Here is a 22,063-nt window from a genome sequence, read left to right on the forward strand (position 1 = left end):
TGACCGCACTTCTGGTGGTTGTAGTGACATGCTTTAATATTTTGGCCATAACTTTCTCTACATATGTCCAAATGATAATTTCTTTAATTTTCTGAAAACTAGACACGAAGGAATACAACTTTTATTTTTTAATCATCTCAAAATTCCTTGTAGATCAAAATATATAGGCTTCCGAAGTCGGACCTGCGAATCTGCAGATCTGCCCTGGAGCGCCTCCGCGACCAAATTTACGCGGTTCGCGCCCCCTCCTCCGCCCTCAGCGGAATTTTGCCGCCCTCAGCGGAATTTTTGCTACCCTCAGCGGAATTTTAAGCACCAGAACCATGCCTCAATTCCGGTAATGCCCAGACTCGCTCAAACTCACCCGAAACACACCCGAGGCCTCCGGAACCTCAACCAAAAATACCTACAAGTCATATATCAACATACAATCGAACCTTCGAATCACTCAAAACAATATCGAAATACCAAATTACCCTCGAATTCAAGCCTAAGAACTTCTAAACTTCCAAATTCGACATCTGATGCCGAAACCAACCAAACCACGTCCGAATGACCTCAAATTTTGCGCACACGTCACAAATGATACTACGAACCTACTTCAACTTCCGGAATTCCATTCCGACCCCGATATCAAATTTTCCACTATTGACCAAAAATTGCTAAATTTTTAATTTTTACCAATTCAAGTCTAATTCTACCACGGACCTCCAAATCACATTCTGGACGCACTCCTAAGTCCAAAATTACTTAACGGAGCTAAGAGAACCATCAGAATTAAATTCTGAGATCGTTTACATATAGGTCAATATCCGATTGACTTTTCCAACCTAAGGTTCTAAATAAGAGACTAAGTGTCTCATTCCATTCTGAAACCACTCCGGACCCGAACCAACTAACCCGGTATATTATAATATAGCTTAAGAACATAAAGGAAATAGAAATGAGGGAAACGGGGTAATAACTCCCAAAACGACCGGCCGGATCGTTACAAAAATATACAATTCGGGTAATTACTTAGTTGATCACTTCCATCTTTTGCTAATAAATAATTTCATAGGTTCATTGTATCCATAAATTTCATCGTCAAGATTAACATTCATCTTCCCTCTTATTTTCTCAAAAGTACTATTCATGCCATGAACTAGAGTTTTATAATCCAATCTTTCAACCATTAAAACTTGTAACAAATGCTTCAAATACTTCTAACTACTCATAATAAATGAGTTTGAAGTATTGAAATTACCTCTAGTAGCTCAATCTTGAAAAATCACAACTTTGGTGATTTTAGTGTTCTTGAGGATTTGATGATGAAGTCGAGCTTTTGGATGCAAGAATGATGTTAGAACTCATGTATATTGAGTAAGAATCAACCCAACACATCATTAATTGCTAAAGTCTTTAGCATGTAAAAGGCTATTTATTTAATTTTTGTTCAAATGATTTAGATTTTCTATAAATGCTATGAGTTGATAAAAATAGATCATTTGAAGCTATTATGCTATGAATCTATTTTTGAAGTATCAAATATTTTGGGAGTTACTTGTGTTCACCGAGATTGACTTTGGATATATTATGTTCGTTGTCATGAAACTACTTGTGCTGGTGTAGGAGTAGATGGTCACTTTGTGGTCTAGACTACGGCAGAGTGCTCTCCCTCAAGAGAGTACTATTTTGTGCTATTATTAGCATGCCTGAGTCGATTCGTACGGCACTACGATGAGACGATATGAGCAAGTAGGGTATATGATACTTGCCGCTAGGTACATAACCTAGTTGACCTTCTTATGACGGTGATGGTATATTACTCCTAGTGAAAGGTAAGGATGGTTTTCTTATGTTTAGGACTAAGGAGCCAAAAGTGATTTCAATGACTTAAAACAAATGGAATGATTTTGTATGATTTTATCCAAAATCTTGGATTGATGTAAACATTTTAAAAGTTTATATGTTGGTTTATATCGTACTTGTCTTTTATTTAAAATGACAAGGATCATGAATTGATAAAACTTCTTATCATTTTATATCAAATATTGAGGCATTATTTTTTATAAAGTTTGTCTCAAGAACTTAAGTTAGAGAGAGTCTATGACACTTATTGAGTACCGTTGTGGTGTACTCAGCCCTTAGCCCCCCTCCCTCCAGGGTCCCGCTTACTTTACATGTTTCAGGATGATGAGTGATACGTGGCATGCGGTCAGGGCTAGGATGACTCTCTTCCTGAGGTATATGGTGAGGCACCACTCCTATTTAGTGGTAGCTATCATGTTGTTTCCTTAATTTATGCTAGTCGGATATTAGCCCAAGTGTTTGATTCTATTCTTTGATATAGAGGCTCCATAGATAATTGTGAAAGATTGTAGTAACGAGGTTGTACGCGACATACATGAAAGTATATTTATTTTACTTAGTCTCATTGTTATTATCATAAAAGACGTCATGTGTAATTTTGAATTGAAAAATATTTTATCATTTAACTTGAAAATATATATAATTTTCAGGGAGCTTCCGCAATTAAATTGATTTCATGCATATAATTTGGGTGCATCACATAGTTTGGTTCGCTCGAGTCGGGTAGTGGGCCGGGTACCGGTCACGTGGTTTTGGGTCGTGATAGTACGTGTCAAACTTGATGCCAGCTGTCGAAGGTGAGTCACAATTGTACCCCCATATGCCTCTCTTCAATGTGCCCACATGGCTTGAGCGGTAGGATATTGCTCACATTCGTGGATGAGATCATCATCAACTGAACTTACAATAATTCCACGTGCAGTGGAATCTTTCTTTTTTCAAATATTATAAGTTTCTAGATCCCTCTTGTGTTAGGCAGTATTACCCTTCTTTGGGTGACTCATAACATAAGTTAACAAACAATTCACATCTTAAATTAAATCCAAACATACAAGTAAATTTAATGCATTGTTTTGCCTTACATAGACCAAATTCATAGCTTCAAGCTTTTACATCAAAAACAACAAACGAAAAATCACTTAATGATGCAGCACCATGGCTATTCACGTACGTAGAACAATATACAGAATCAATTACAAAAATATTTGTACACTTCTCAAATAACCGAAGTAACAAAAATTTGAACATGCTTAACATGGCGTAACTCTTAATAGTAGCGCAGTAAATTAAGTAATTATTTATATTCTTAAAGTATTTCTAGAGAGCTATCAATTCTCATAGCAAATAAGGACAAACAATTCTTACTTTTGACTCATGTATAAAGAAAGGCTTCGCGTGATTGATCTGACACAAATCATAATTGTACCAAACTATTTTTGACTAGTCAATACAATACTTGTTATTCTTTTATATATGAGTACTCTTTATATATCCTTTACAAAGTAAGCCATTTGACACATAGCTAGAATAATAGAACCCACAACTTTGATGGTTATATATGGATTGCAGTACTATTCATAGTTATTATTACTCTTAGCTTTAGTACACTATACCTATTTCTTCTCTTATTTCTTCTCTGGTCGGACAAATAAAAAATTAACAGAGATTTACAACGACGGTGTATTTCAAGAGAATCAGTGTTAGACTTGGAAACAAATAATATATGCTCTGATACCATTGTTAGCAAAAACATAATTAACAGAGACATGGATTATTTCAAGATCAGTACAAAATTTATGTAGTTGACAAGAAAAAAATATCATGGATAAATTTAGTTATTATCTTTAAAGTTTAGTAGTAATATTTTTACTTTCTTTGCAGGAAATAATTAACTAATGAAAAAAGGGAAATGACTGACCTTGGAGAAATCTGAATACAAAAAGCTAAATTTTACAATGAAGATTCATGGTATTGAAAGAAGAAAAGAAAAGATATGGAAGACAGGAGCACATATCTTACTTGAGAATTGGATTTGTAAAAGCATTTAGATTATATCAATTATGAGGAGAAAAGGGACCCACATACCTAAGGTCTTTCTTCACTATACAAATTAAAAGAAAAGGAAAGAATTAATAATAAAAAAGAGAAAAATTAGCCCATGTGCTACTGCCAACTTGGTTTTTTTTTTAAAAAAGAAAAAAGAAAAAAGAAAAAAAGAAATTGGCGTGAATTCATCTTTTAAATCCAAAGTAACTTGTAACTTGCCAAGTTAAAATAACAAGTTGCCAAACATTCAATGCACACTACTCTTGGAAACATCTATAAATAGGGACACGATTAGCTGCTCCAAGACATGAAATGAAGGGAGAGAAAGCTTATAGCTACGGTTTGGAATTCATTTCTTTCGAGCTTCTTCTTTTCTTTCTTCTTCAGTTGTTTCTTCTTTTAGCCATTACACTCACATCATTTCTAGTTCCAAATAAATTATAATGTTAGAAATTACTCTAGTTCCTGTTTTTAATTAAATAGGGAGAATTATTCTCTCGAATATTTCTTTCTATATTCTTATTTAATGGGCAAGAATATTTCCGTTGTCAGTACTAACTCCATTATAGAGTAACTTTTCTTGTGTTGGGAGAATGACAGATCTTAATATTTCAATATAATAGTAGATATTATTTCTTAATTTCACATATTTGAGCTGAAGCTTTTCATTTAAATTTTATCTGCTTTTATAGTTAGGTGTTATTTAATTTGTTAACATCTATCTATTTCGTACTATATATTAACTTTTTACTAATTCTGTAATCGAAAGAGGCAGAAGAAGTAATATAGTTAATTTTGGTATTGATAGATGTTAACTTTTATTTAGTGACATTTATCTCTTATATGTTAAAATTGACTCAACACTATTTGTAACCGAAAGAGGCAAATATTGTAGTAATCAATTATCACAAGTAGGGTAACCGAAAGGGACTTACTAAAAAGAGCATGTTTTAGTTCAAGTATATATTTCTGGTTCTTTAATATTACCATTCTAACGATTAATTCGTATAAGTGAGAGGAGTGCAATTAATTGTTCAACTATAGTAATAATATATAAATGTAATCGTGAGAGGCATTTATACATTTTCGAGAAATAAAAATTGAAGAATAAATATATCTATTGTATAATAAAAATATTAAGTGAAGTAAACTTTCCCAACACCTTTTTACTATATTTGTGAAAAATAATATTTTCTATTGCTCTATTCATGCATTTTTAGTTAGTTAATTCACAACTCTACTCTTTCTGATTTTCTCAAATAGTAATTAAAACAAGAAACGTCTGTAGAATAGATAAACCAATCTCTGTTGGTTCGATATCTTTCTATACTATTATTTGACAGAGTACGAGTTAGAATTTTATACACGCCAGACACTCGTCACCTGTTAATACAGCGGAGTAAAAGTTACAACCCAGAAAAGTGCTCCAACGTCCTCTTTGAATCTCTTGGAAACAAAGCAAAATTTTTACAAACTAAGTGTCTTTTTATGTGTTAATGTGGAAGAAAGAAGAGAACTTAATTCTCTGTTTTTTTCCTTTCTTGCGTTTCTCACACTTTGCCAAAGATCAAAACCCCAATAATTAAGAGCACTCATATAGCAGTTACCAACAAAAACTGTCCCCTACACTTACGTGTAGTAACTTTTTTTGAGAAGTTATTTCATCTGATCCCTTCAACAAAAAGGATGGATCAGGTCTACCCATATGGATCGACCCATGACTTAGACCCAACATCCAACATCATTACTTATGGAATATTGAACTTTCAAATGCATTTTCGTATTGAAAGGGTAAAACCACAAAAAATTTACGAAATTCATATTTGCATCAAACTAATAAAAACAAGATATGCATTTTTTATATCGATTAAACATAATTAATGATACTGTATGTATTTTTATTTTATTATGTAACTCAGAAAGTTAAATTATTTAATTTGGTACAATGATCAGTAAGTATTTCTCATAGTATAATCTCATTATGAATTTCTTAAAATGAAGGGCTCTTTTAAATTTTTGAGAAATGTATATTTTTAAAATATAAAATTAACCGGTCAGTTGGGCTGGTTCCGGGTTACGTCAAAGGTCCAGTCCAGCATATTACAAAGAGGAGTCCAGTCCAATTGTCCATCATTTTCTCTTTTCTTTTTCCTGGAGTATATACCTTTTTATTTTTTATTTTTATTCCAAATCTTTTTGTGGAAATAGAAGCGAGAAGTGAGATAAATGGAGGGGAAAACGGAGAAGGAAAACAAGAGTGTGAAGAAGAAAGCATGCGATGTGGAGGCTCTGAAGAAGTGTTTGGAAGAAAATAAAGGCGACTATTTGAAATGCCAGTCTCATATTGAAGCTTTTAAGTCATCTTGCTCCATCAACAACCCTAATTCTTCTTCAGAATAGCCCCCAAAACTCAGCTCCGGTTCGGATTCCGATCCTATGATTATAACTTCTTGAAATTTGATACTGACAGCTTTCGTTAACTTCTTCTTTCATTATAATGTTGGTAATTATTAGCTATGCGTGCAATATTGGAAAAGCTTATTCTTTGTCGTTGATAAAGTTGGTCAAGTTGCAAGCTTGAATGCAAAGAGAATGGTTTTCTATGAAAATTAGAGCTTTTTTTTACTGTTTTGGGATAATAGTGAAGGTTTGATTTACTGTGAAAGAAGAGTCTTTCAATTCCAATTGCTGTTGATAAGTGTTTGTGCCCAAGGTCAGTTTATTTCACAAATACTAATGCCTCGGGTTTTTGCTTGTGAAAGAGAGACTTTTTTGGTACTCTGGGGATGTTTGTAACCGAGTCTAGTTGTAATCCTTGGCTCTGCCAACTGGTGGAACCAGGAATTGTAACAAGGGGATTAGAATAATGCAAAACTTGCAGATTGTGTGAAGGCACTTAGGTATCAAGTGGATTCAAAAATTATTTTATATATATAAAAAAAATTGTTCTTGCCCTATTTGCATGGTGTAACTTTTCGATGAAGGGGATTCAGTTGAACCCCATTCAGTACACTGCACCACTGTCTGCCAACACATATTGGTCTATGACTTGAACGCATTCGTAAGGCTCTAAATGAGTTTCCTGCAAGATTTGCCTTTTGGAAAGAAAGGAACAGGATTTTCAGAGGGTTGATAAATCTTGCTCAGGGTGTAAACTAACATTGTTACTCCAAAACTGGTACGTCCAGCAAAAGCTTCTCAGTTGCTGATTAGTCATTTATGATTCAAGCATATTAACCCATTCAGAAATTAGCAATCTTAATGAAAACAAAAGTGGAGGGGTGCAATTGTTTTGTTTGCTAATAGATTAGGTGTTATATATTGGTTATGCTGTTTTATTGGCTTATCCAAGAAAAGCAAGTAAAAGTTGTGCTTGAAAATATTGATGAGGAGAGGTGTGGTTTACAAAGTAATGATTGCTTGATCTTTCTTTGCCATAACTAATTCGATTTATGTCTTTTCTATGCTCACATTTTATGTGAAGGGAGCATTCACTCAAGTTGCTGTTTAAAATAGTGACTTCAAATTTGGATCACTAATTAGTTGCCTGCCAACTTGGGTTGGGAGTTTCTGATGATTGTCAGATTAGTTCAATAATTGCTGCAGGTTTAGTCCTTGATGCTTCTCAGTGCTGTTCCTTATAAATTATAGTCACTATCCTGTATAATGTCACTTGTCACATGGACTTGGGTGTAAGATGCATGCATCTTTGTTGGATTTATGGATATTTAATGGCAATTTGGGGACAGAAAATGCTGCTTACTCTTAACTTTCAAGTGGGCACATTATTTAGGACCTGAATAAATGATATATCCCTTCACAACACTCTGGGCTAGGGTTGCTTATCGGGCGGATCGGGCGGTTATTTACGCCTAACGGTTCGGCTTATTGGTTATCGCCTTGTAAATGTATTAATCCGCTAGCCATCCGATAAGATATCGGACGGATTGGTATCGGTTTAGCTATTATCGGGCGGTTTATCGGCTAAATTTAATAGAATATGAGTGCATATACCACTTGACATTAAATCATTAAATTTAAACCCATTTATATTAACTTGCTTGATCTAAACCTGCCTAAAAGTCTGATGCTTTTTTTGTTACTGGAGTACCACTATTTGTTAGTACAACTATTTGTTTAACTGATATTCTTGTTTGCAAAGACACTTATAAGTTATAATCACTAATGTTAATTAAATCTAAAACTATGGAAATGGAAATTTAGAAATAAATTTAAAACAATTGGAGGAGAAATCCAAAATACAATTGATGCAACTAACAGTTCATGGAGGAGAAATTAGGAATATAGATTTTAGGGTTTCAAAATTAGCGGAAGAGATATTTAATATACATAGGGATAAAAATATAAATATAAAAATTCTTAACTGGTTAACGGTTTATCCGATAAGAAAATTGAATAATCCGTCTCTAAACCGATAAGGCCTTAATTATAAAATTTTAATCCGTTCACCACTCGTTAATCCGATAATCCGATACCAATAAGCTAATAAGTCATTTTTGCGGTTCGGTTTTCGGTTTCGGTTCGGTTTTGAACACCCCTACTCTGGGCTTTTAGATGGCGTTCACGCAAATATGATATCAGATCAGAGTAGGTCAAGAGCTCGAGTCTTACCACCACCCATCGACGAAATACTTCACATGGTTGTTCCACGTAAATAAAAAAAACCGGCCTTGAGAAGGGGGCACGTTGTTGACCTAAATAAACAAATAAATAAAAGTGTCGAGGTAAGGTATATGAAGGAAAATAGATTGAGTAGACATCAAAGGGGAGAGAAGACGATAGCCTGCACCATTCGTGGCATTCTTGCCTTGGCTGCAATCAAAAGGTGGCCTTATTTCAATTTGACGTGAAGAATAGAATGCCTTTCAACAACATAAGGGAAGGGGGCAAGAATAAGTTTCTATTCAGCCTCCTCCAACTCCAGGCTTCTCTTCTCCTAGGAATCCTAACTTGGTATGCAAGCTCAAGAAAGCGATTTATGTTGCTTGCCTATTGAATGGAAGTGACGAAAGATATCCGTTTTTCAATTCTCTTTCTAGTAGTTTAAACTTTTAGAGGAGGTGATTCATTCAACTCGATATAGTCCCATATCCAATATTATAATACACTAATTGCCATGTGTATACCAGATGGGAATTGTCCATAGCTGCAAGTGTTGCATGTATCACAAGGTAATTTTTTCTTCAACAGAAAAGTCCATAAAGCATAGATCCGTGGACAGTTGGAGACTTGTTGCAGTTCAATATCTGAATCTCCAATGGTGTCTATTAAATTTCTCTCTAGTCCATGGAAAGTAACGATCTATGGAGCAAAAATGAGAAAAATAAAAGTATCACAAAACCCCAATTGGCTTGGATTTGTTTGCTACTTCAGCTCACTTACGACCAAAAATAATTTAGCTAGCTTTCGTATGTCCAGTATTTTTCTTGTTCTCTTATCTAAGCAGATTGGAATCTTTCTGGGTTCAGCTGCCAGGGGCTAGTGCTTTTTCTTTAATTTTGTATGATTTTTCTTTGTTTCCTTTTGGATAGCTGCCACTGGTGTCATTAAAACTATGATTAGGAGCATTTGTGTATTTGACAAAACTATATACTTGCATGTAGGGGTGGCAAAATGGTTAAAAGAACACAGTTAACCACCCATATTATCCACTAAAAAATGGGTTGGATAATGAACTTTTTAAAAATGGGTCAAATATATGAATAAGAACCATATTATCCATTTAGAAAATGGATAACCAATGGGTAATCAATGGATAACTAATGGGTTTAACTTTTACATTTGTAAAGCCTCAAATTGGGGGTTCCTTAAGTTTGGGAGACTAGGAATTCTCCCAAAAATGTTCATATTCAAGAAGTTATGGATAGTCGGTTAACCCGTTTTTTATCCGTATTAAATATGGGTTGGGTCGGATAATTTATCCGTTTTTTCATTACCCGTTTTCGACCCGAACCATATCCAACCCGACCCCACGTTTGCCATTCCTACTTGCATGTAAGTTTCTCAAAATGAGAGTGTAATTTACACTTAATTCTCACTTCACCATTGCAACTGATTTCACTTTATCTAGAAAAATGACATTTTACTTGTTAAAAAGCTGCGCCTTCAGAAAGGCAATATAAAATTGACAAGTGATCTATATCTAAGAAAAATGCTTTCATGTAGTGAAGTATTCAAATGCGTATAATCATTTTACCTTCCCTTTGCAGTTGTAGAGGACCTCAGATAAGCAACTTGAATGAAGATTGGAAGACCAAAGCCCTGTCTTCTGCTGTTAGCAGTAATAAAGCCAAAAAGAAGATTCTAAGTACAATTCACTGCCTTGTTTGTAAAAGTGCACAACTAAGTCTATAGGTTTCTCATCTTTTTAATTTCTTCAGCTTTAACCTGTTTCCACATATTCAGTGATTCCAGAAATATGTGGTTTGTGGTAAGTAAGGAAGAGAGGGAAATAAGTGCTGTTGGATGGCAATTATAGATTTTGCATGGCTTTAGCATGTTATGCGTTTACTTACATCATGTCAAATGTGAAGTCCGCATATTTGTCTATTAGTGCCTCAGTTCCTTGATAAGTTGCCAGAAAAAATGGTCTTTATTTTCTTTCTGAAGATGCAGAAACTTTGGATTTGATCAAAATATATGTAAAACTATGCCATCACCAAAAGTCAATCATGTTTCCTTGCTGGAGTAAAGGAACAAACAAGTATAGAATGTGTCATCATGCATTGATGAATCCCAAACTTTCAAGGGTGAGGGAGGAACCGGGACCAGCTCTTTTTATTTTTTCCTATTTCTCTCTCAAGTGTTTTAGGTTTTAAATTTATATGTGTGGAGAAAACAAAGGCACAATGTCCTCGGTTGCATATAAATTATGCTTTGCTTAATTGTCGTGCTTTTTTTGTCAGAGTAATGAATATGAGAGAATAAGACAAATCAATAGAATTAGACTTGCGCCCCTCTCCCAGCTTTAAAAGATTTACTGCAAAATAAGGCGAGAGCCCGCTCCAAATAAAAATTAGCAAGGTCAAAAACAGTAGCGACAAATAGAGAGAGGCTGAAACATTTGACTCCCCTGCCCAAGTCTTCACATCTATAAATAGGCCAGGGTCTCTAATAATCATGGTTAAGCGATATAATATTCTTACTTTAATTTATACTACTCTTTAGGTTAAATTGTTTAATTTGATATAAATATCGAGTGCGAGTAAGTATGGCTTGATATTGAAGAATCTAAGCTTGAGAACCAACAACACAGCCGTTTTGACCAGCACAGCTCCATCATTTGTGCCCGCTGTTGCCTAATTGCTTACAGAGTCTTAAATTCATTCTCCACTTTCATTGACCTTCTTAAAATAAAGGAGAGCTGTAAGGAATGGGAAGAAGAGTTGGCAAACACTAAACAGAAATTGTCAAACCTTAATAAATTGGTGAATGTCCATAGTAGCTTGCAAAATATTAATTTAAGTTCAAGTTAACATTCTTTATATCCTGCATAATTATTTATTTCCATTTCTCTGGAGGATTACTGGTTTACACATCTATTTTGTCCTCATCCCTAAATATATATATAATGTAGGAGTAATTGAGATTCTTGTGACTCATTCTATTACATAAGTTTATTTACACAGTTAACTAAACTGAAGGATGCATGCATTTCTTTTACCTTAGTACTGTTTCCAACTGAAGAAACTAACTTATCTATCTGCTGTTCATTACTTGTTGAGCATGTCTGAATCTCAGACTTCTGTAAAACTTCCCATTTTCGACATCTCGAGGCCTTTTGGTTCATCTTCTCTTAAGTCCCTTTCTTTAGCTTGTAAAGAATGGGGTTTCTTTCACATCCGCAACCATGGAATTCCCAAAGATTTATCCAGACAACTTCATTTCGTTTCCAAACAGACTTTCAGTTTTCCTTCTGATGTAAAGCTGAAAGCTGGACCCTTGTCAAATATAAGAACCTACACTCCCCATTTCATTGCTTCCCCTTTCTTTGAGAGTCTGAGGGTGTCCGGACCTGACTTCTTTGCCTCTGCACAAAGCACTTGCCATGCCCTCATCAACCAGCCAATTCCCGAATTCAGGTAAAACAAAAAAAAAATACAACATCTTTTCTTTTTATTTTATTTTATTTATAATGGTGATGCCGGGGCTAGCTGACATGCATCTCGACTATTCATCCGCTACATGCTACCTTACACTAGCATAGGTACCGGGTAACTTTGTCCATTAAAGCTTTGGCAGATGGGTTTGTCTCGGCTTGGACTTGACCCTTGGTTTTCGTGTGCTTCATTGAGCGCAAGGCCACACCGTTGAATGCACTTATCGCTAAATTTTTATTTTAAGTTTTTGTTATTGTGCTTTATGGTCCAGAAGAATCTTTTTCTTCTCTTGTATACATCACAAACTGGTTTAAGATTGTTTGTCACATGAATTGTCTCTCTGGTAAGAATTTAGCTATTCCCTTATTGTTTTAAAAATTTCTTATGTCCCCTAGTCATGCAATGGAGGAGTATGGGAGCAAAATGGAGAAACTGTGCAAAAGCATTGTTGAGGTCATACTGATGAGCTTAGGCCCTGAATTTGAGCAGAAATTTGCATCTGAATTCAAGAATTGTCATGGCTATCTAAGAGTAAACAACTACACTCCACCCGAATTCACGACAAATGTACAAGAGGAAGAAGAAGTTGAAGGGCTAGGGATGCACACTGATATGAGCTGCATAACAATAGTGTATCAAGACGAAGTTGGTGGTCTTCAAGTTAGATCCAAAGAAGGTAAGTGGATGGACATTGATCCTTGTCAAGACACTCTTGTTGTGAATGTTGGTGATCTTTTGCAGGCTTGGAGTAATGGGAAATTAAGGTCATCTGAGCACAGAGTTGTCCTAAAAGAGCCTGTAAGTCGATTTTCCATTGCTTTCTTTTGGTGTTTTGAAGATGACAAACTGATTGCTGCTCCCAAAGAGATTGTTCGTAGCGAAAATTTGAGGGTCTATAAGCCTTTTCTTTGTGCTGATTATTTGAAGTTTAGAGAAAGCAATGAGAAAGGCAAGTTTGAGAAAGTTGGTTTCACAGTAAAACATTTCGCAGGTAAATAATTACTATCTTCATTATAGCATTCTCTTCTTCCCATTGATGCGTCTCCAGGTGATAACAATATTTTTTGTTATTGGCAGCTGAATTTGTCCTTCTTCTTTTTCAATGTCTTAAGTTATGGTTTACTTTGTATCTTAAATTTTTTATTGCATATTCTAGCACAAGTACCGATAACTTTGTCACAAAAATCCTTGAAGTTTGACCTTTTGCACCATCTATAGGTCACCAAACACAATCCTGAATGCATATTCTAATGGAGGTTATTTAAAAGGAAAAAGGCTTTATCAACTTAGCTGGAAATGAAACATCTAAATTTGGAAGAGGAAAAAAAAAAAAGAGCCTACCAGACCACCAAATGATTGGGAATATAATTAGTCAACCAAGGGATTTAGGCAAAATTGTCTCCTCATTTAGATTAGAGACTTTTTTATTTAATTTAATAAGTTCATCGGCGGCAAGGGACTTTTTTTATTAGTTCGTTGGCAGCTAAGGAATTTTTTTTTTTAAGGGTGTCAAATGGGCGGGTTGAGTTGATTTTGGGCGAGTTGACCCGCTCAAAAGTTACTTGAGCTAAAATAGACTGGGTCAAAATATGTTAAACTTTGCGTCATAACCCAACCTGTTCAACTCTTATCAAGCGTGCGTTGTTTTCTTATGAATTGTTTAATTATCAAATAAGACTTTTTTTCTTTTGTTATCATCATATATAATATATCAAACCAAAAAAGAATTATTTTAAATATATTTTATCAAAATTACTTATGGATCAATTTAGGCTAAAAATAAGTCGACTTTAGATGAGCTAAGATGGGTTGGGCTAAGTAGGCGTTTGGACATAAGAATTGTAAAATTCGAAAAAATGGTGAAACAAATTTAAGTGAAAATGGTATTTGAAATTTAGAGTTGTGTTTGAACATAAATTTCAGTTTTGGTTGTTTTTTAAGTTTTGTGAGTGATTTGAGTGAATTCTGAAAAACAATTTTTTGGAGTTCTTCAAATTTTCAAAAATTTCCAAAATACGAAAATTGAAAATTTTATGAACAAACGCTGATTTTGAAAAAAAGTGAAATTTTTTTGGAAAAAACTTCAACCAAATTTTATGTCGAAACGGGCACTAAAATTCAACAAATAGGTGGGTCAATGTCCGGCCCAACCTTGGACGAATTGGGCAGATCAAATAGGTTATTTGAGAGAATGTCAATGATCATTGCAGGTGAAAGGAGCAACATTTATCGCCGCCAAATTTTCTGTAATTTAAGGTTTAAGATTCAGCAGCTAAGCGCCAATAGTCTATTTGGATGCCATGTTTACACAATAGTTGGCAAAAAGAAAACAGAAAAGAGATATAATGAGAAGATGTTTTGTCAAAAACAAAACCAGTTAAGGTACATATAACATTACATGAAGAATTAGCATGCATTACAACTTTTCCTACATGTACCATAATAATCAGGAGAACCAACCATAAAAACAGCATTTCTTTCACACTCTCCAGTAGCAGCCCATTGAGCACAGTTATCATCCTCATCTGTACAATTGGTGTCATCACCCGATTGTAGTGGATCCTTTTGTACAGTAATACTTCTGAGATAAAAGAATTTGATTGCATACCACATTTCACCCTCAATAACAGGGCATCTCGCATGGGAGCTACTCCTGTCAGGAGATGCATCAAGGTGAGCATTGAAGAACAGGATTGCATTTCCTTTCGTTGGTTTCAAGGTGTCACTACTCTTGATACAGTCGGACAAGATCTTGTTCTGCACCAGTGAGTTCTAATGAATCAGAATAACAGCACAAACAGCAAAGATGGCATTACGAAAATAAGAAAAGAAAGCACTCTTTTTTACCTCCGAACCAGGGAAGAGGATCTGACCACCATGCGTCACATTTGATAGGTACAAAATGATGGTTGCCATTAATGGTTCTTTGGATTTAAGTGCGGAGTCCCCGTCAAAATAACCATAATTCCCCTTTAAATTCTCACGCCCAGTACGCAGAACATGCAATGGCCTGCTATTTCCTAAAGGCAAGGGTGATTGTGGTCAGTCAGAGAACACAGAAAGATAGACTCAAAACCTTCAGTTGGGACGGGTACCTAGAAAGAAAAAAAAGTGGAACTTATAGCCTGTTTGGCCAAGCTAGAAAAATCAGCTTATTTTGAGAAGTGCTTTTCAAAAAAGTACTTTTGGAGAAAAACAATTTGTGTTTGGCTAATCAATTTGAAATGCACTTTTAAACAATAACTTGTGTTTGGCCAAGCTTTTCAAAAAGTACTTTTATTAAAGATTTGCTTAATAGTTAATATTATATAAGTAGATAAATAATTACAAATATTTATTATTAAAGATAATAATTAAGTTTTTTATTTTATTTAAGTAAAATATAAAAATAAAATTGAAAAGTACTTTATTCTTTCAAGATAATTTAAATATGTCAAAAAATCATTCAATAAATATGAAAGTTCATCCCAAAATCATTTATATTACTTAATAGTTTAAACTAAGTAAAGTTATTTAGGTATATATAATATTTTGCAAAGGGTATTTTTGGTAGGAAGAAAAGTCAAAACCGCTTTTGCTTCTGGAGATAAGTTACTTTTTCCTGCTTCTTCGAAATTGCTTCTGCTTCTAGCCAAAAGCATTTTTTTCCCAAAAAAAAAAAAAGCAAACTTTTGGCATGGTGAGAAGCTTGACCAAACAGGCTATTAATATGTTTGGCAATAGAAACTACCTTTAGGCAGAAAGGTCCAAGCCGAGATCCTTTCTTCAATCCTTGAGGAAGTAGGATCCTACAGAATGGTGACAAGAAACATGTTATAAGTACCAAGTTCGAGGGCAGCCTGGTGCACTAAGCTCCATTCATGCGTGGAGTCCAGGAAAGGGCCGGACCACATTGGGTCTTATGTAGGCAGCCTTACCTTGCATTTTTACATGTTATGAGTACTGAGTACGGAGTTTTAATCAACACGAATATCTTTCTCTGCCAGCAAAGCTAGTGAGCGTGCCGTCCACTATCATGGTAAGCAGAATTTATAGAACGCTAATGCATTATTACTAATATCTTCAGTTTACAAGGTTAAAGATTTCTACATGAAGTAGTGTATTTTAGGTGTAGAGAGATGATCTAAGATACAAATGTCACATGTATGCTCCAAAGAAGCATTAGTTCGTATAAAGCACCGTGTAGATAACAAAGAACTTACCTCCGCATCTAAAGGAATACCCATGGTTGGAAACTTCTCCCCACCCAATGAAGCATTATCACTTGTGGAGCTATTTCTCTTGCCATGCACCTACACAAATGCAGCCATATTAACATACATTTTAGAAAAAACCTCCTAAGCCAAAAAAGAATTGCACTACAAGTTGTGAGGCACTGATTTACCAAGGAGATTAAGTGATCAGTCTCTTCTGCTGAGAGAAAGTCTCTATACAAGAAGACCCTATTTCAAGAAAAAATGTTCATTATTCCTCCATACAGAGAATTATTCAAGTAATCTCATCAAGAAAATCAGGACACAAAACAAACATGCCTTCAATACACCGAAGTAACAAAGAAAATTCTTCTTCTTTTTGGGTGTAATCACTTATACCCCATAATTTTGCGCTCGTGAAATTTTTTTGCCACAACACATTGAAGAAGCAACAAGGTTAATGATTGAATTGACTACCTGACCTTGGTCGCCACGAGAGTTGAACGACTTGTGAGGGATCAAATCTATTAGAATGGCCCAACTTTACAGTGTCATCCCCATTCACCTCCTTGCCCCTCAATTCTTTTCGGCTTCTGAAACAAATTGTCGTAATCATGTAAAGCACCATTTACGAAAATCACTTCAAAACTTGTGCTTATTACAATTCTTCTTAAATTTAAGCTTTTGCAACTTACAACTAATTGAGCAATACACCTTCTACAGTACAGTCGAAAATCGTTTCTCTCGAAACCACTCGAAACCACAAGTACAGGATAATATGATAAATCAGGTTCTTTTCCAAACTCCCAATAATAAAAATCAGTATTTTTGACAGACCCATAGAAGCTGCCAAACTTTTAGCTCAAAAGACCGAAACTTAAGGGGGGAGAAACAAGGAATAGAAAAAGGCAAGTTATACATTGTGTTCAGAACCCCCACAAGAATCTGGGCTTGGATTCAAGTGTGAATACGTTATAGTTATTAAACATGCTAAGTAACCTTAAATTCTAAAAACTAAATACATGAAAACCTATGAATACCCAAAGGAAAAAAAAAAAAAAAAAAAGATAATGTAATATCATGAATTCAGATCAGGAGAGGTTTGTGTTCAAAATAATGAAAGTAGCAATTACTAATGAGTATCAAGGAAACAATTATTGAAGAAGAAGAGAAATCAAAGATAATGAACTAAAATGCAGGAAATTTATTACTGACTTTTGGGCGAAGAGAGCCTGAGAACTGATCCCCAAAGCCAAGAAGATAAAAAACCAAAAAAAGCTCGCCATTGTTGAACCTGAGAAAATGGGAAAGTGAGGGCTTTCTTTTTTGGGGAAACGCAGAGTTCGCTAACAGCGTTATTCGAGAGGGATCTGCGAAGTTTCAACTCACTCTCTCGCTTGAGGGCCATGAAACTCCGTGCTGCTTCCATACGTGGCAAAATGGTATCAATCAAGAGCGTACATTTTTTAAGCCAAAATACATAAATACCCCATTAAACTTTTCTAAAAATAGGTTTGAACACTTTAATTAAACCGGAGTTCTTTTAATCCCTCAACACATTGCAAGTGAATTACCACCCTCCATGAAACGAGTGTGAGCCACGTTGTTTCTGGTGATGTCATGTCATTAATGAACTCAAACCTTTTAATGATCTGGTCCATTACTTAAAAACCCATCCGATCAAAATACCTGATCCTCTATCTTTTATTTTTTACCCTAGGCTGAATTACCCAACCTCATTTATCTCTAAACAAAAAGAGAAAAGGGCTAATGAAGTCAAAACCTAGTGTCGATTTTTTCCCAAATCTCGTCGATTAGAGCGTAGATACTGAAGATCGTTGGCTTCTCTTATAGAATCTTCTTGTTTTCTTCAATCTCTTGTTGATTTTGAAGTGTAAAAAATATTTACGGACATTTTTCTTATTTACTAATTTCAGTTCGAAGAAATGGCTTTTGAGCTCGTTACACTGAAGATGTTCCATGGAGGCCAGTTACAACAGTATCATATCAACTACGAAGGAGGTATTATGACAGAGTACTTTGATATTGATGTTGACAGATTTTCGTATTTTGAGTTTGTAGACTATGTGAAAGAAAATAGGTATAATTGTGAAGCATGTGACAATTATGTGAGATCACCTAATTCTAGCACTTTGGCAAAAAATTTAACTGATAGGGATATTACGGGTATTGTGCCTCTATTAAAAAATGGGGATATATTTGAAGTGTATGTGTCCCACTCTGTAGATGAAGCATTAGTGGTCCCTCCAGGTATTGAATATGTAAGCCATGTGTATGAGGAATCTAGTGTGTCTTTTGATAAAGGGATAAATCAAAGTGTTAGGGGCAGTGAAGGTGTAGGGTTTGAAGAACCACAAAATAGTGTCCTTGATGCTCATAGTGTGCCTGGTGGGGATGAAGGTGGTCTTTCTAATCTTGATGATACTCTATTAGTTGAAATTGATGTAGAAAGCAGTAACTATAGTACAGATTCAAAAATTGAAGAATTGTTTGAGGATGAGGAAGAAGAATATGGTAGTGATGTTGATGAGGAGTATAGGAATTTAAGAGAAGAGAGGAAAAATGTGCATAGAAGGAAGAGAAAAGAGAAAGAGGTTCAAACTAGACATGCCAAGTTAGGTAAAAAAAGGTCGAGATGTAGGATATGATGAGTATGCAGCTAGGAAAGAGACTTCTTTAGAGGGTAAGATTGCTGGAGATAAGCCATACTATCCCTCATATGAAGCTGCTAGTTTTGAAACAGATCCTGATCAAACTGCTTATGATGAAGGTGAAGCTGAAGTCCAAAAGCCAGTAAGAGCAAGAAGAAAGCAGCAAAATGGGGTTATCTTTGATCCTAGTTGTAAGTTAATTATTTGGGAAATTGGACTTTCTTTTGAGAGTGTTAGACAGTTTAGAGAAGCACTTACTAAGTATGCAATTGATGAACATGTAGAGTTAGATAAGTATATTAATGAACCAACAAAGGTGAGGATAAAGTGTTGTGTTGGCTGTCCATGGATCTTGTTTGCTAGTTATGATTCTAGGACAAAAGATTTTATGGTGAAGAACTATAATCCATTTCACAAGTGCAATGGTACTACCAAGAAAAAACTGTGCAACTCAAAGTACTTAGTAGAAATATAAAAGGACAGAATAATTTCTGAACCAAATATTAGAATCTTTAAGTTTCAGGAGTTAGTTCAAAAGAAGTTAGAAGTATATATTGGAAGGACTGTTGCAAGAAAAACCAAGAATATTGTGTTAACATAGATTATGGGAGACTATGTTAAGGAGTTTGATAGAATTCTGGACTATAGAGATGAGCTACTAAAGACTAATCCAGGCAGCACATGTGTTGTGAGACTTAGTGAAGAAACACAAGAAGATGGGAGGAAAATGCTTGTAGTATTTTATATCTACTTTGATGCATTGAATAAGGCCTTCATTGATGGATGTAGGAGGTGTATTGGGTTTGATGGTTATTTTTTGAAAGGTGTATGTAAAGGGAAATTACTTGTGGTTGTTTGTAAGGATGGGAATAAACAGATGTTACTATTGGCTTGGGCAGTAGTTGAAGTTAAAAATATATTTAATTGGAGATGGTTTGTGAACCTTTTAATGAATGATCTTGAGCTTGGAGATGGGACAGAGTTAACTGTTATTACAGACATGCAGAAAGTAACTTATATTCTATTAAATGTGTTGTTCAAATCTGTTAATTCTATTTATTCTTTTAACTGTTTATATTGTCACTATTTATCTTTTATATATTGTAGGGACTTGACAAAGAAATTAGTGAGATCCTCCCACAAGCAGAACATAGGACGTGTGCCAAGCACATCCTAGCAAACTAGTCAAAAAAATGAAGAGGCATTGAGAGAAGGAACTGTTTTTGGAGATATGCTAGGTCAACTTATGAACAAGAGATAAAGAAAATCTTGATCACATGGAGAAACTATGAGATAAAATAGTTGAGGACCTGCTATACTAAAACAAAGAGAGGTGATGCAAGGTGTATTTCAGGTATTTCAGTAATTGTGACAGTGTTGACAACAATATGGCTGAAACTTTCGATTCTTGGATATTGCATATTGGTACCATAGGGAGACTTATATGAAAACCTACAGTCACTTCCTTTAGCCTGTACAAAATATGAAGATGTGTCCACAATCATAAAACCCTTCAATTATACCACCAGAAGTAAAAGTAATGCCTGGCAGGCCCAAGAAAGTGAGAAGGAAGGAACCAACTGAAAACAAAATAGGAAAGCTTTCCAAAAGAGATACCCAAATGACCTGTAACAAATGTCATGCTAAAGGCCATAACAAGAAAGGTTCTCACAAGGCTACACAAGGTACTGCAAGATCAAATGGTGGTGCAAAGTCATCAAGTGTTGGTCCTTCATCAACACCTTCAGTACAAAGTGTACCAAAAACAGGAACAAGAAGAGGAAGAGGAAGACCAAGAGGTTTAACAAAACAGGTAATTATTCTGAAGTTACTTATATAGACTGCATATTTGTAGGTCTGTTTTATGTTTAACCTCTTAATAATTTATACTTTTTATAGGATATTGTTACTGGTATAGGAAGAGGGACACCCTATAAAAGGCCAAGAATGGTTGGTATGGGAATTCTATAAACAGAAAGTGGAGCTTCCATCTATAATGTAAGCGTATAGTGTCAACTGTTGAACTCATTTTGATCAAACTTGGATGTAAACTAACTAAGTTTGTTTCTGTGAATATAGCCTGGAGTGTCAGCTGTGCCTATGAACTCTGCAGTAGTGACTGGAGATATTGGACACAAGCCAAGAACAAGGGTGAAATGAAAAGGTAAAGAAGTTATCACCTCAAGGAATCTTCAACATATTCAAGCTAAGAAAAGAATAAAGACAAGGTCAAAGGCATCTGAAAGAGTTCGTTTGAGCCAAACAAGTTCATCAGCACCACAATCCCTAGTAGATATTAGAACTTTAGTTTTTTTGTTTGCCTTTTGGAAGTTGGTATATGTAAAGACAATATGAATTTATGTTTTGGTATGTAACTGTATTCAGCAATGACTGAAAGTTTCTAAGTCTATGGTATTATGTGCAGCAACGACTGTTGATTTGTAGGTCTATTACTGGAAATGATAAGTAACAATGACTGCAATTTTGTTAAGTCAGTTTCTTTGTGCTTCTGTTTAAGTCTGTTTTTCTTCAATATCCAACAGTTACTACAGATTTGTAGGTCTGTTTACTGGAAATAATATGCAGCAATGACTGAAATTTTGTTAAGTCGGTTTTCAGTTTTTTCTGTTTAAGTATGCTGCAAAGTTGTTAATCTGTTTTCTGCATAAATATACTGCTAATATACAGTAGTGACTGCAAAATTGTTGATCTATTTTTCGGCATAATTATGCTGCTAATATGCAGCAGTGCTGCAGATTTCTAAGTCAATATAAAGCATGTATTTGTAACAGACATATTATCAGCTTTCACAACACAAACTATATCAACAAGGTGCATTATATTACAACAAAAGTTACACCCAATTTTTACAAAATATATTGCAATTTTGTTAAGCAACACTAAAGATATTACTGCCATAACTGATCCTAAGGCAACTTCATTGAATGATTCTTCACATATACTGGATGAAACCAATAGCTTATAGCTATAACACATCCACACAACACAAAAAAATAAAGTACTTTCTCCCTAATCTTGGACTTAACCAAACTGATCCTCCACTTCTTCTCCCTTCTTTTCATCTTCTCAATCTTTCCCTCCAACTTCTCTAATTGCATCTCTATCTTCCTTTCCACTTATTTTTTCCCCTAGGCTTCATAACACTTTCATACACTTTCAA

The 22,063-nt window shown here is 34.9% G+C and overlaps 2 protein-coding genes across 3 annotated transcripts; one reads left to right on the forward strand and one right to left on the reverse strand.

Annotated features, from left to right (window-relative positions):
• Positions 1-4,214: 4,214 nt before the first annotated feature.
• Positions 4,215-13,741, forward strand: LOC107792401 (gibberellin 20-oxidase-like protein). Its single transcript, XM_016614611.2, has 3 exons — positions 4,215-6,316; positions 10,128-11,999; positions 12,413-13,741. Exons 2-3 carry the CDS (start codon positions 11,644-11,646, stop codon positions 13,014-13,016), a joined length of 960 nt encoding a protein of 319 aa, XP_016470097.1. The 5' UTR covers positions 4,215-6,316; positions 10,128-11,643; the 3' UTR covers positions 13,017-13,741.
• A 594-nt stretch (positions 13,742-14,335) lies between these two features.
• On the reverse strand, positions 14,336-17,618 carry LOC107792403 (putative prolyl 4-hydroxylase 12). 2 transcript variants are annotated; one of them, XM_016614613.2, is made up of 7 exons: positions 17,426-17,618; positions 16,693-16,800; positions 16,402-16,459; positions 16,220-16,309; positions 15,748-15,805; positions 14,865-15,037; positions 14,336-14,774 (listed from the first exon to the last, which is right to left on the reverse strand). In XM_016614613.2, the coding sequence occupies exons 1-7, from the start codon at positions 17,494-17,496 to the stop codon at positions 14,424-14,426; spliced, it is 909 nt and encodes a 302-aa protein (XP_016470099.1). In that variant the 5' UTR covers positions 17,497-17,618; the 3' UTR covers positions 14,336-14,423. The 2 variants fall into 2 exon arrangements, with proteins under 2 accessions (XP_016470099.1, XP_016470098.1); XM_016614612.2 differs by having other exon boundaries at positions 16,693-16,803; positions 17,426-17,616.
• Between the last annotated feature and the right edge of the window lie 4,445 nt (positions 17,619-22,063).

This window comes from Nicotiana tabacum, chromosome 4, assembly GCF_000715075.1.
Source record: "Nicotiana tabacum cultivar K326 chromosome 4, ASM71507v2, whole genome shotgun sequence".
Lineage (NCBI taxonomy): Eukaryota > Viridiplantae > Streptophyta > Magnoliopsida > Solanales > Solanaceae > Nicotiana > Nicotiana tabacum.

Coding starts and splice junctions, on each gene's coding strand:
- LOC107792401 (XM_016614611.2), top strand. CDS start 11,644: ATGTCTGAATCTCAGACTTCTGTAAAACTTCCCATTTTCGACATCTCG. Junction 12,000..12,412: donor CAGCCAATTCCCGAATTCAG/GTAAAACAAAAA, acceptor TATGTCCCCTAG/TCATGCAATGGAGGAGTATG.
- LOC107792403 (XM_016614612.2), bottom strand. CDS start 17,496: ATGGCGAGCTTTTTTTGGTTTTTTATCTTCTTGGCTTTGGGGATCAGT. Junction 16,804..17,425: donor CAGGCTCTCTTCGCCCAAAA/GTCAGTAATAAA, acceptor AATTTGTTTCAG/AAGCCGAAAAGAATTGAGGG. Junction 14,775..14,864: donor TCCTCTTCCCTGGTTCGGAG/GTAAAAAAGAGT, acceptor TCACTGGTGCAG/AACAAGATCTTGTCCGACTG.